At 44.9% G+C, this 14,315-nt stretch overlaps 1 protein-coding gene across 1 annotated transcript in view; it reads right to left on the bottom strand.

Moving 5' to 3' along the window:
* Positions 1-251: 251 nt before the first annotated feature.
* The window catches only part of LOC141161326 (olfactory receptor 5AR1-like), a 187,505-nt gene continuing 173,441 nt past the window's right edge, over positions 252-14,315 (bottom strand). The window contains exon 2 of the mRNA XM_073646139.1: positions 252-787. Coding sequence (XP_073502240.1) covers positions 252-787 — 536 coding nt within the window. The remainder of the gene's footprint in view (positions 788-14,315) is intronic.

Below are 14,315 nucleotides of genomic sequence, written 5' to 3'. Positions count from 1 at the left end.
TTTAGATGTGACCCAATGTTGGGAAACTGGACAAGTCTGTAGATATCCTTTGCAAATAATCGACCGGAGGGTTTGGAGCTTCAGCCACAAGGGAATGAAGAGATTGTATTTAAAACAATAAGGTCCTATCCTATCTCATTTTCTCCATTGCACTTAAGTATTGACTATGGACTTGTAAAATTCATCAAGGCTTTAATATACAATTTAAAATTCATATACCTTTTCACATTAGTTGGAAAAAAAAGTTTTATTTATAAGGTCAACTTTTGTATCATCTTCTTAACCCCATCTTTAAAATCATGGTTTTTCAAGTTGTAAATTATAGGATTAAATAACGGCACCAAAACAATGTATAAAAGGGCAAAAAACTTATCTTGTTCTGGATAATAACTCGATGCTGGCCTCATGTACGGGAAAATGATGGTCCCATAGAAAATGCTGATACATGTGAGGTGGGAAGAACAGGTTGAAAATGCTTTATAGCGTCCTTCCGTAGATTTGATCTTCAGGATCGCAACAATTATGAAAACGTAAGAGATCAATGTCAGCAAGAATGTAGAAAGAGTCAAAAGACTGCCAACTATGCCATTCATCATTTCTACTTTATAAGTATCACTGCAAGAGATCTTAAGGAGAGGTGAAAGGTCACAGAAAAAATGGTCAATTTTATGGGATGCACAAAATGATAGCTGAGAAACAAGGGAAACATGTCCTGCTGGATCCAGAAGACCGATGATCCAAGCAGATGTTGCAAGTCCAGTGCAATGTTTGAAACCATAGGCGGATTATAGTGAGGGCAATCTGGGCTACCGTCCGGGGCCCGAGGCTCCAGGGAGGCCCATGGCCCGAGAATTTATTGCCCCCATTATAATTCGTATATATTATAACCGCCGGTGTCGCAGGTCCTTTATGCTGAGCCCGCGCTGCCGCATTACGTCTGGCAGGACGTACCCAGCATACAGAGTGCGGTCGCTGCGGCTGAAGCCACGCCTACCAAAGAGCTTCTGCTTTAGTTGATGGTGGCTCTGCCGGCTCCTGCGCTTGACGATTGGAGACAACCTGCCGCTCCTGCTCCTCCTGGTCTCCCTCCTCCTTCGCTCCTCCTGTAGCTGCTGCTCGTCTGCCACTATGTAAAGTATGCATAATGTGGGCCATGTGGCAGACAGGCAGTGGTAACAAACAGCAGCGTTCTGTGTAAAAGTGCAGGGGGGCCATTAGTTTCATTTTTAAAATGTGGGGGATGGAAGTATACTAAGACTACATGGGGTAATGTGCCCCTCCACTTTGGAAATTTTGCTTGCCTTATGCATTTATATGTATGATACAAGCAACATTTCCAAGGCACATAAAGAACAGTGGCATTTTGCCCATGTAATTTCAGTATACTCCCATCCCCCACATTTTATACACAACAATAATAGTACGTGCCCATGATTAGGCTATAGTAGTGCTTTGGACACAGCGTATTTTCGCTCTGTCCAATCACGCAGGTAAATCCGCACATGTGGAATTACCGCACCCTATACATTCTATGCTGGAAACTTCTGTTGCGTCTCCACTGCAGATAATTGACATGCTGTGGCTCGTAAAACCACGCCGCCAGTGAGTTTAAGCGGAGGTCAATAATAATACAGAGGGCATGGGATTTCTATAAATCCCATCCTCTGTGCTTGTAATGTAGAACACAGCATTTTGGACGCAGTGCAGGTGAGCTGCGTCCAAAACACTGCTAGCACGGATTGTGGGCACGTACCAGAAAAGGCCGCTTGCCCTTAGATACAGAGCGCCACTGCAAATTCTCCTTCTACACAAATATACTACTGTCAGGGTTTCATGGTCAACAGTCACATAGAGTGACTGCGGACTAATGTTAGGCAATGAGAAGTCTTTTAAAGGGAAACTGTCTAGTAAAATATACACTATTAACCTGCAGATATAGGGTTAATCTGCAGGCTAATAGCGTTCTGAGAACGTGCGGACACCACTTAGGCTACAGACACATTAGCGTATGGCATTCGATGCGATATGATATGTTAATGACACTCGGCTCCTGCTCTTCTGGGAGCCTGAGCCGAGTGTCAGTGCTCCGTGCTCCGATCCTCTCGTATGAGAGAATCACAGCAGAGAAGGCGGAGAAAGTAATTTCTCCATCTCCTCTAGCTAGCATCCGGGAGAATCACACTCCACTCGTGTGATATCCGAGTGCAGTGCGTTGTTTCACACGTACCCATAGACTTTTATGGGTGTATGCCATCCAAATTTCGCATTCAATCGCAGCATACTGTGAGGTTTTTTTTCAGTCTGATCTTGATCTGATCAGAGCTGAAAAAAAAACACATATGAGCACAGAATCATTGATTAACATTGGATCGAATGCAATCCGTTTTTTATCGGATTGCATTCGTCCGATTTAATCACAAGTGGGAGCAGCTCTCAGAATCCCGCTGCCTGGAGGAAACCAACTTTCATCCTCCCGGCAGCTTCAGGCTTTCAGTCATAGAGGTGCTGCTGGGCGGCTTCAGTAACTGCTCAGCTGTAACGGTGCCCTTGCACTGACTGACAGCCGGCGCCAATGCTGAGCGGGCTGTCAGTACCAGGGCGCAGTTACAGCCAGGATCTGTCTTTCGCAGCCAAGGGTAGAGCTGAGCTCCATCGGCTGCTGTTAACTCCTTTTAAAGGGGTTTTCCACAACTCAGACAACCCCATCTCAATCTGTGTCTTTCCCCCTTGTAAAATAACAGCACTTATACTCACCGACGGTGCTGCTGGCACAGCACCGGCAGTAAGTGTGTCACCCTGCTGTTCACAGGTACCACAGGACCCAGGGTGCATGGACGGACTTCTCCACAAGAGGCCCTCATTACATACACACACCTCCACCCTTCCACCTCATACCACCAGAGGGAGACCGTTAGGGATATACACTGTGTGCAGAATTATTAGGCAAGTTGTATTTTAGAGGATTATTTTTATTATTGATCAACAACTATGTTCTCAATCAACCCAAAAGACTCATAAATATCCAAGCTTAATATTTTTGGAAGTTGGAGTGGTTTTTTTTTTTAGATTTGGCTATTTTAGGAGGATATCTGTTTGTGCAGGTAACTATTACTGTGCAGAATTATTAGGCAACTTAATAGAAACCAAATATAATCCCATCTCACTTGTTTATTTTCACCAGGTAAACCAATATCAGTGCACACAATATAGAAATAAACATTTCTGACATGCAAAAACAAAAACAAAAAAAATTAGTGATCAATATAGCCACCTTTCTTTATGATGACACTCAACAGCCTTCCATCCACAGATTCTGTCAGTTGCTTGATCTGTTTTCCATCAACATTGCGTGCAGCAGCCACCACGGCCTCCCAGACACTGTTCCGAGAGGTGTACTGTTTTCCCTCCCTGTAGATCTCACATTTTATGATATACCACAGGTTCTCTATGGGGTTCAGATCAGGTGAACAAGGGGGCCATGTCATTATTTTTTCTTCTTTTAGACCTTTACTGGCCGGCCACGCTGTGGAGTAGTTGGATGCATGTGATGGAGCATTGTCCTGCATGAAAATCATGTTTTTCTTGAACGATACCGACTTCTTCCTGTACCACTGCTTGAAGAAGTTGTCTTCCAGAAACTGACAGTAGGTCTGGGAGTTGAGCTTCACTCCATCCTCACCCCGAAAAGGTCCCAAAAGTTCATCTTTGATGATACCAGCCCATACCAGTACCCCACCTCCACCTTGCTGGCGTCTGAGTCGGAGTGGAGAGCTCTCTGCCCTTTATTGATCCAGCCTCTGGCCCATCCATCTGGAGTCACTCTCATTTCATCAGTCCAAAAAAACCTTTGAAAAATGAATCTTAAGATATTTCTTAGCCCATGCTTGATGTTTTATCTTATGTTTCTTGATCAAAGGTGGTCGTTTTTCAGCCTTCCTTACCTTGGCCATGTCCCTGAGTATCGCACACCTTGTGCTTTTTGATACTCCAATAACGTTGCAGCTCTGCAATATGGCAAAACTAGTGACGAATGGCATCTTGGCAGCTTCACGTTTGATTTTCCTCAATTCATGGGCAGATATTTTGCGCCTTTTTTGGCCAACACGCTTCTTGCGACCCTGTTGGGTATTTGCCATGAAACGCTTGATTGTTCGGTGATCACGCTTCAAAAGTTTGGAAATTTCAAGACTGCTGCATCCCTCTGCAAGACATCTCACAATTTTGGACTTTTCTGAGGCAGTCAAATCTCTCTTCTGACCCATTTTGCCAAAGGAAAGGAAGTTGCCTAATAATTAAGCACACTTTATATAGAGTGTTGATGTCATTAGACAACACCCCTGCTCATTACAGAGATGCACATCACCAGATTTACTTAATTGGTAGTTGGCTCTCAAGCCTATGCAGCTTGGAGTAGGACAACATGTATAAAAAGTATCGAAGTGATCAAAATAGACATTTGCCTAATAATTCTGCACGCGGTGTATATATGGAGAGTGGAGCCAGGCAGTCAGTCAGAAGAGAGAGTCTGTCAGACAGAGTCAGAGAGTCTGAGAGCGTGCTGACGCTGAGAGCAGCGAAGACGCAGCACGTCTGCTGCTGGGTTCTGAGGGCCCCGAGTGTGGCCGACGGCGAGGAGGAGAGGAGAGAGGAGTTGAGGGGGCAGAGGAGCATCATAGGCTCACCCCAAATATACAAACCGGACACCGGGTCCGCGCCTACAGGGTCCTTTATACCAAGTAGAGATCACCGACATACCAGGAGGACTACAAGTCCCTGGCCGACCTGAAGCTAAACTCTTAACAGGATCAGGAACCACGAAGGCCCCAGCGTTACCAGGGATAGTGGTTGGCAGCAGAAGGTCCTACTACCAAGAGACAGGTGAAGGAACAGCACGACACATAAGCTAGGCCCAGTTGGAGGCTGGCCAGGAGCATACAGAGAGGCAGACATGGACCAGTAGGCCTTATACCCAGTCACTGGGGAGAAGTCCTGAAGTGCACCCATCCTACTGAGTACCCTGGACCGTACCTGACATAAGCACCAGTAAAGGTATTGAAGCGAATCCCCTGTCTCTGTCAGTTACTCCTGCTGCGCCATTCCGCCTGCATTACAGGTCCCAGTATCACCACCCACCATCAAACTCTACCCTGCCCTGAGGCCCGCTCCACCTGTGGGGAGCCGTTCCATCCTAGCTGCCTTATCAACTGCCTCAGAGGTCTACAGCGCTGGTACAAATTACCAGAAACCACAGGTGGTGTCACGATCGAACTATAAACCCCATATAAACTTTCCCCCCTTTTTAGTTGACCGCCCTGGGCCACGGACTGGGCCAGCCACTGTGACATATCCCTTTCCCCCAGCATCTATCGGCCCGGACTCAGAGTACCCGATTGCCCTGGGGGCGCGACAACTACTTCAGACCTACAGATCACTACCCATTCCTGCTAATACATGTGGGGACAAATGACACCGCAAGAAAGGACCTGGAAACCATCTGCAGTGACTTTGAAGACTTAGGCAAGAAAGTGGGAGCGCAGGTGGTCTTCTCATCCATCCTCCCAGTGGATGACCATGGAACAATGAGGTGGAATAAGATTCTACAGGTGAACAACTGGCTACGTCGATGGTGCCGTCAACAAGGATTTGGATTTCTGGATCACGGGATGAATTACCTATACGATGGACTACTTGCTAGAGATGGGGTGCACCTTACGAAGACTGGAAAACATGTATTTGGAAGTCGCCTTGCTACACTCATCAGGAGAGCTTTAAACTAGAACAATGTGGGAAGGGAAGCAAAAGGCCAGAAAAAGCCATACAGCTGACAAATACTATTGAGATCTCTGCTACTGGAAATGGAAAGAAAGAACAAAGACAAAAAAATCTAAATAAAAATATGGGAGGAAGAGAAACCAATCACAAACTAAAATGTTTTTATACAAATGCACAAAGCATGGGCAACAAACAAGGAGAATTGGAACTACTAATGCAGGAAAAGAAATATGATGTCATTGGAATCACTGAAACTTGGTGGGACGATACACATGATTGGAATAAAAGGCTGAAAGGATACAACTTATTTGCAAGAAACAGAATTGATAAACGAGGAGGAGGTGTCGCATTGTATGTTAGAAAAGCATATATCTGCACAGAGATTGAAGCTTCAGAGACTGGGAGTTCTGTGGAAACTGTTTGGGTAAGAATACAAGGAGAGAACAACGGAAAGGACACCATTGTAGGCATTTACTACAGGCCACCTGGGCAAGCTGAAGATATGGATGAACTCTTTATGTATCAAGTGACCAAGTTCTCCAAAAAATATGACGTAGTGGTCATGGGAGATTTCAACTATCCAGACATTTGTTGGGAATCTCTCTCAAGTAAAACTAACAGGTCAAGCAAATTCTTATCCTCTCTTGCTGACAACTTTATCTTCCAAAAGGTAGGGGAGAAAACAAGGGGATCTGCTACTTTGGATCTAATCCTTATAAACAGGGAGGAAATGGTTGAGGAGGTAAAGGTGGCTGGGACCCTAGGAGGCAGCGATCATGCTATTATAGAATTTTGGATAACTAGAGGAGGAAGACATGTGAAGACTCAAACTTCAAGGTTAGATTTTAGAAAGGCAGATTTTAAGAGACTCAGAAAGAGAATAGGAGGGATCCAATGGCTGGATGTCCTTAAGGACAAAAATGTCCAGGAAGGATGGGAAATTTTTAAAAATGAGATTCTCAAAGCACAATCGTTAACAATCCCAAAAAGTAGGAAGAATGGGAAGCATTTAAGGAAACCAGGATGGATGAACACAGAACTTAAACACATGCTAAAAAGAAAGAAAGAAATGTTTATTAATTGGAAAGAGGGAGGCATATCTAAAGAAGATTATAATGCAGTCTGCAGATCCTGTAGGGCACGTATCAGGTTAGCTAAAGCTGACAATGAATTAAGGCTTGCAAGAGATGTCAAAAGCAATAAAAAAGGATTTTGGGGGTATGTCAAAAGTAAAAGAAAAGTCAAAGATGCTATAGGATTTTTACAGGATGAAAATGGAGAAATGGTAAGAGAGGATGTTGAGAAGGCCGAACTTTTTAATTCCTATTTTGCATCTGTTTTCTCTCAGAAAGAAAATGTAACATCAACTGATTTTCACTGTCCTTTTAAAGGAATAGAAGAATCCAAGTTATCTGTAAACAGAAAGATTGTGAGGGAATATTTAGCTAACATAAATGAGTTCAAGTCTCCAGGTCCAGATGAATTACACCCCAGAGTACTGAAGGAGATCGTAGAAGAAATTTTAGAACCACTCTCCATAATCTTTGAAAATTCTTGGAGAACAGGAGAAGTCCCAGAAGACTGGAGAAGAGCAAATGTTGTTCCTATCTTCAAAAAGGGGAAGAAGGTGGACCCAGGGAACTATAGGCCGGTGAGTCTGACTTCTATACCAGGAAAGATCTTTGAACAAATTATTAAACATCATGTATGTAAGTACCTGGATAAGAATGAAGTGATTAACCAGAGTCAGCATGGGTTTGTAACTAACAAGTCATGTCAGACTAACTTAATTTCCTTCTATGACAGAATCACTGACTGGGTGGATCAGGGAAATGCTGTAGATATAGTATATCTTGACTTCAGCAAAGCATTTGACAAAGTATCTCACACCATCCTTATTGAAAAAATGACCAAGTATGCAATGGACCAGGCAACTGTTAGGTGGATTCATAACTGGCTTAGTGATCGGACTCAAAGGGTGGTTGTAAATGGCTTCACATCCAGCTGGATGAATGTCTCAAGTGGGATACCACAGGGCTCTGTCCTGGGACCTGTATTGTTCAACATCTTCATCAATGATTTAGATGAAGGAATTGAGGGTAAACTGATTAAATTTGCTGATGACACAAAGCTAGGAGGGATAGCTAATACTAGAGAAGAGAGAGAGAGGATTCAAAAAGACCTAAATAATCTGGAGCAGTGGGCAGCAACCAACAGAATGGTTTTTAACAGGGAAAAATGCAAAGTACTACATCTGGGCAATAAAAATGAAAAAAGCATATACAGAATGGGAGGAATAGAGCTAAGCAACAGTACATGTGAAAAAGACTTAGGTATACTAATAGATCATAGACTGAACATGAGTCAACAGTGTGATGCAGCAGCAAAAAAGGCAAATACAATTCTGGGATGTATTAACAGAAGCATACAGTCTAGATCACGTGAAGTCATTATCGGTCTTTACTCCTCTTTGGTCAGACCTCATCTGGAATACTGTGCACAGTTTTGGGCACCACATTTTAAAAAAGACATAGACAAACTGGAACAAGTTCAGAGAAGAGCGACCAGAATGGTGACTGGTCTGCAAACCATGTCCTATGAGGAACGGTTGCAGGATTTGGGAATGTTTAGCTTGCAAAAAAGAAGACTGAGAGGAGACTTAATAGCTGTCTACAAATATGTCAAGGGCTGTCACATTGTAGAAGGATCATCTTTATTCTCATTTGCACAGGGAAAGACTAGAAGCAATGGGATGAAACTAAATGGGAGGAGACACAGATTAGATATTAGAAAAAACTTTTTGACAGTTAGGGTGATTAATGAGTGGAACAGGCTGCCACGAGAGGTGGTGAGTTCCCCTTCAATGGACGTCTTCAAACAGAGGCTGGACAGACATCTGTCTGAGATGATTTAGTGAATCCTGCTTTGAGCAGGGGGTTGGACCAGATGACCCAGGAGGTCCCTTCCAACTCTACCATTCTATGATTCTATGATTCTATGATTCTGGCGTCACAAACAGGATTTCGTGCCCGTTGCCACCGGATACTGTGTGCCGTATTGAACTGTGTTTTTACTGTGGTGAACATCGCCGCCATTACCTCGTCGCCGCGCGGGAAGAAGAGGGGCGTAACTGCGGGAATCGGAGAGACGTGACTGCTAGAAGCGCGGGAAGCTCAAGCCCCGCCTCGCGCTCTGACGCAGCACCAGGAAGCGTCATGTCCTGGAAGGAGACCGTCATCTGTGGAGCTGTGGCCTACCCGATTAAAGAAACAGGAGGTAGGCTACGGTTCACTAGGGGGGCGCAACCATGGCCGACGACCAGCGAGACGCTGTAGCACCGGATAACGCTTCAGATGCTCAACTTGTGCCCGGCGCTGCTCAGGCCGGAGCGGCCGCCCCACCAGCAGGGGTCGTGACTCAGTTAATACCCATGGCCCTGCCATATATCCCTGGAGCAAAATGGCTTCCCCAGTATGATGGCAAACCAGACACCCTGTCTGAAATCAAGAGAAAGATATGCGGTGTATTGGACATGTATTCAATGACTGGTAAGCAGAGAGCTGCTGTTGTGCTGGGACAATTGACTGGTGCCGCAGACCAGGAATCAGTATCCATTATCTTTTAGAGACTGCAAACTGTCTTTGAAAACCGCAATGAGACAGATCTCCGGATGAGGTTCTACCACTGTACCCAGAAACCTGAGGACAGTATCCGGGACTATGCCTGGCACTTACAGGAAGCCTTGCGGACCCTGAAACAGGTTAGTCCAGCCAGCATACAAGTTGAGAATAAAATGCTGACAGAACAGTTCATCCGGGGGTTGAGGTCCCAGGAGGAGAGCAGAACTGTACGGTGGCGGGCCTTCGATCATCCAAATGCCACCTTTGACACCCTGAAGGACATGGCTATTAAGGGTCTGCAGCCCCTGGAACCATCAGATACTGCTATCCAGCGTTACCAGGGTAGGGCCACCCCAGTGCCCGCAGCACCCACTGCTCCTTCATTAACGGCTGAAACAAAGATGCAAACAGTGCCCCCTAGCAAGCTGGACAGTCTGAGCTCTGAAGTGCGTCAGCTAAGTAAAACCCTGGCAACTATCCTGAGCACCCTGCAGCTACAGACGAAGCCTGAGCCGGAAGGAAGGATCCTACTCGCCGACAGTCCTGAGGATGTCCCCTGGATGAGGAAAAGAAGAAGGAGGACAACTTCACCACGTAGGAGGACAGTGCCACCCCGTGGGAGGACCAACGACCAACGTTGCCCTCCAGGAGACTTTATCTGTTACCGTTGCCACAAGGCAGGCCACACCGCGCGGAGCTGTCCTTTAAACGGGCAAACCCTGTGGCTGAGGGCCGACACCCAGGAGTAACTCAACCAGGCCCATCCAGCTGGTACGACCGGTTCGTAGAAGGAAGGCCTTTCCTGTCCATCGTGCTGGACGGCATAGCAACACCTGTGTTACTGGACACCGGCTCACAGGTAACCATCGTACGTGATGTCCTCTACAAAAGATATTGGTCCATAGATGACCTCCACCTGCCAGCCACAAACCTCTCTGTGTATGCCTCTAACGGTCTTCCTCTTAACCTAGTAGTTTATAGTTTTTTATAGTTCACAAAAGAAAACAATTTATCGGAGGAAATGCAGAGTGATAAAGCAAACCCTCCACTAAATATCACCCACCTAACCCAGGAGGAAGTTCAGAAACGCCTAAATAATATCAAAATAGACAAGTCACCAGGCCCAGATGGCATACACCCCCGGGTACTAAAAGAATTAAGTAATGTGATAGACAGACCGCTGTATCTTATATTCAAGCACTCTTTATGGACAGGGACTGTCCCACTAGACTGGCGCCAAGCAAATGTGGTACCAATATTCAAAAAGGGGTCTAAAAGTGACCCTGGGAACTATAGACCAGTCAGCTTAACGTCTGTTGTGGGTAAATTGTTTGAAGGATTTCTTAGAGATGCTATTGTAGAATATCTTAATGATAATAACTGTCTAACTCCATATCAACATGGATTCATGAGGGATCGCTCCTGCCAAACAAACCTGATGGCCTTCTACGAGGAGGTGAGCTCACAGCTGGACCGGGGAGAGTCAGTGGATGTTGTAGACCTTGACTTCTCCAAAGCGTTTGATACCGTGCCACACAAAAAGTTGGTATATAAAATGAGAATGCTTGGTCTGGGGGATAATGTGTGCAAGTGGGTAAATAGCTGGCTGAGTGATAGAAAGCAGAGGGTGGTTATCAATGGAGTAAGCTCAGGGTGTGTCAGGGTTACTAGCGGGGGGCCTCAAGGGTCTGTTTTAGGCCCTATATTATTTAATATATTTATTAATGATCTAGTGGAAGGGTTGCATAGTAAAATAGCAATATTTGCAGATGATACTAAACTTTGTCAAGTAGTTAATACAGATGAGGATAGGGCACAGCTACAGGAGGATTTAGATAAATTGGGGAGTTGGGCCAAAAAATGGCAAATGGGGTTCAATGCCGATAAATGTAAGGTCATGCACATGGGAAAGAAAAACAGCAGTCACCCATACATATTAAATGGGAAACCGTTGGGGAAATCTGACATGGAGAAGGACCTGGGCGTCTTGGTTAACAGCAAATTAAATTGGAGTGCCCAGTGTCAGGCAGCAGCTGCGAAGGCAAATAGAGTCATGGCATGCATCAGAAGAGGAATAGGGGCATATGATGAGAATATTGTTCTTCCTCTGTATAAAGCCCTGGTAAGGCCGCACTTAGAATATTGTGCACAGTTCTGCGCTCCGGTGCTCAGGAAAGACATATTGGACCTAGAGAGGGTACAAAGGAGGGCGACTAAGGTAATAAAGGGAATGGAGGGACTAGAATACCCAGAGAGGTTGTCAAAATTAGGCCTATTTACGTTGGAAAAGAGAAGGCTTAGGGGAGACCTCATAAACATGTATAAATACATCAGGGGGCAGTACAGAGATCTCTCCCATGACCGGTTTATACCAAGGATGGTGACAAAGACGAGGGGGCACACTATGCGTCTGGAGGAAAGGAGGTTCCTGCACCAGCATAGAAGGGGATTCTTTACGGTCAGAGCCGTGAGACTCTGGAACTCTCTGGGAGAGGAAGTGGTGATGTCCAACTCACTTAATGAGTTCAAGAGAGGCCTGGACGCCTTTCTCGAGAACAATAAAATTACATCTTATGCTTAGTGATAGTTAATTAATCCAGGGATTTAATCTGACTGCCAGATTGGAGTCGGGAAGTGAATTTTTCCTCAATGATGTAAATTGGCCTATACCGCATGGGTTTTTTTGCCTTCCCGTGGATCAACGCTGCGGAATAGCTGCAGTGCACAAGAAATAGGCTAAACTGGATGGACGCTTGTCTTTTTTCGGCCTTATAAACTATAAACTATAAAGGTTGGGTCCTGAATGCAGCCCTCATCATGGTTCCCTATCGGCGCTGCGATCAGCACCAGCAGGGACAATGATGAGGGTAGTAGTGTCTGATATTGCAGTGTCCACCTATAAAAATAAGAATAAAAATAATCAAATTCATATACTCACCTCTCCTAGGTGTCCCCAGCTATAATCCTCTGACCGCTGATGCCGATAACCCGGGGAGAATGAGCGGCTCCGGAGCTGCGCTCAGTGAGTGACAGGACACGGCTCCTGAGCTCAGCTCCAGAGCCACTCATTCTCCCCGGCTCCTCGGCGTCAGAGGATTACACCGGGGGACACCTAGGAGAGGTGAGTATATGGATATTATTATTTTATTCTTAGTTTTACACAGGGACACAGCGGGAGCAGACACTACCACTACCCTCACCCTTGTCCCTGTTGGTGCTGATTGCAGCACAGGAAAGGAATCATGATGAGGGCAGCGCTCAGTACCTGGCACTTGGGAACAGCGCTAACTGTATGCTGATTCCCAGTAGCCAGTATGTGTGATCCTGATACGGCACATGGGCCGCACACGGATGCAACATGTAAAACGCACACGGACACTGATATCTTCAGTAACGGAAATATATGTGAAACCGGCCTAAAAAACAGGTATTGTGCTGTTTTTTGGTGGAGATTATAGGAATCTACAGTACGTTTAATAAAGTCAGTTTTATTCATCAAAAAAGCTGCAAAATCAGTGTTTTCCCACTTTCTTATTGCTATGGGTGAAAAACGCTGCAAAAACTCTTTTGTTCAATGCCCCCGTTGGGGCATACGTTCGAACCTACAAGAAAAAGGGATATGGATATATGTGCCTACAGGGCCATAGACTGTAATGATGCCGGCAGAGCAAACGTGCGCTCTGCATAATTTTCGTGAGTGCACGCCTACAGGAGGCGGACACTCAGACATAATAGACTGCATCTGAAAGTCCGCTTTCAGTAAGTGTACACTTCCGAAAATAATGCCAGCAGAACGCACGTTCGCTCTGTCAGCACCATTACAGTATATGGCCCCATAGGCACATATGTCTGGATCCCGTTTTGTGGGGGGTCTGGACATATCCCCCGACGGGGACATTGAGCGTAATGTGAAAGCACAGTAAGCCAGGGATATGGTACAGATTTACAGTTTGGATCATTTCATATGGGAAGATACCACAAATGTGTACTTTTTTTTTTCACTTTCAAGTTTAGTAGCAGAATACTTTTATTTCATACTTTATTTAGATTTATTTTTTACGTAGCTTTAACTTTTACTTTACAGTCACTGATCTAATATCCTGCAATACTTCAGTACTGCAGAATATTAGGTCTGTCTGTTTTATATTGACAGTTCACATGTAGGACCCTGCATATTCCAGGCCCCAAAGATGGCTAACCTAAAGCCATTACTTGGCCTCAGGTTACCATAGGCTTAAGAGTAAGCCCTTCCCCTGCAATAGCCATCTAGATTCCGCTGTCACAATTGATGGCGGTATCTAAGGGGTTAAAAAGTATTGGTTACTACGCTGCATTGTGACATCATCACTTACCTTATATGGAAACTGGCAGTGATGTCACACTGGTGAGTGATGTCACAATAGAGCGGAACCTATAAACATTCCGTCCCATCTCACACCGGTCAGACTTGGTATTTGTTCGTCTTCTGACAGCACTTACTTAGATCTTCTTCTTGTGGATTAGCGATTTACTTGTGGATTAGCGAATTATTTGCGATTTCCTTGTGGATTAATGGTTTACTTGTGGATTAGCGAATTATTTGCGATTTCCTTGTGGATTAGCGGTTTACTTTTGGATTAGTGGATTACATCTGGATTATCGAATTACTTCTGGATTATCGGATTATTTCTGGATTTTCTTGAAGTCATTGACTGAGGACTTCTCCATCTGGAGGTAAATCTATTCTGTGCTGTTAATTATAAGACTGCTCGTTTTTATCCCATCATTATGTTTTCCATATTATTATTTCCAAGACCCGTAACGTTATCATTTTTCGGGATCTGGGGTCGGGTGAGGGCTTATTTTTTGTGCACGGAGCTGTCATTTTAAATTATTTCGGGGGTAGATACAATGTTTTAATCGCCTCTAGTTGCATTTTATTGC

The sequence above is a fragment of the Phyllobates terribilis genome, unplaced genomic scaffold, assembly GCF_046119375.1.
Source record: "Phyllobates terribilis strain yellow unplaced genomic scaffold, ASM4611937v1 Scaffold_9__5_contigs__length_417890890, whole genome shotgun sequence".
Lineage (NCBI taxonomy): Eukaryota > Metazoa > Chordata > Amphibia > Anura > Dendrobatidae > Phyllobates > Phyllobates terribilis.
The sequence above is the reverse complement of the archived record's forward strand: the minus strand, read 5'-3'. Positions and strand labels throughout refer to the sequence as shown.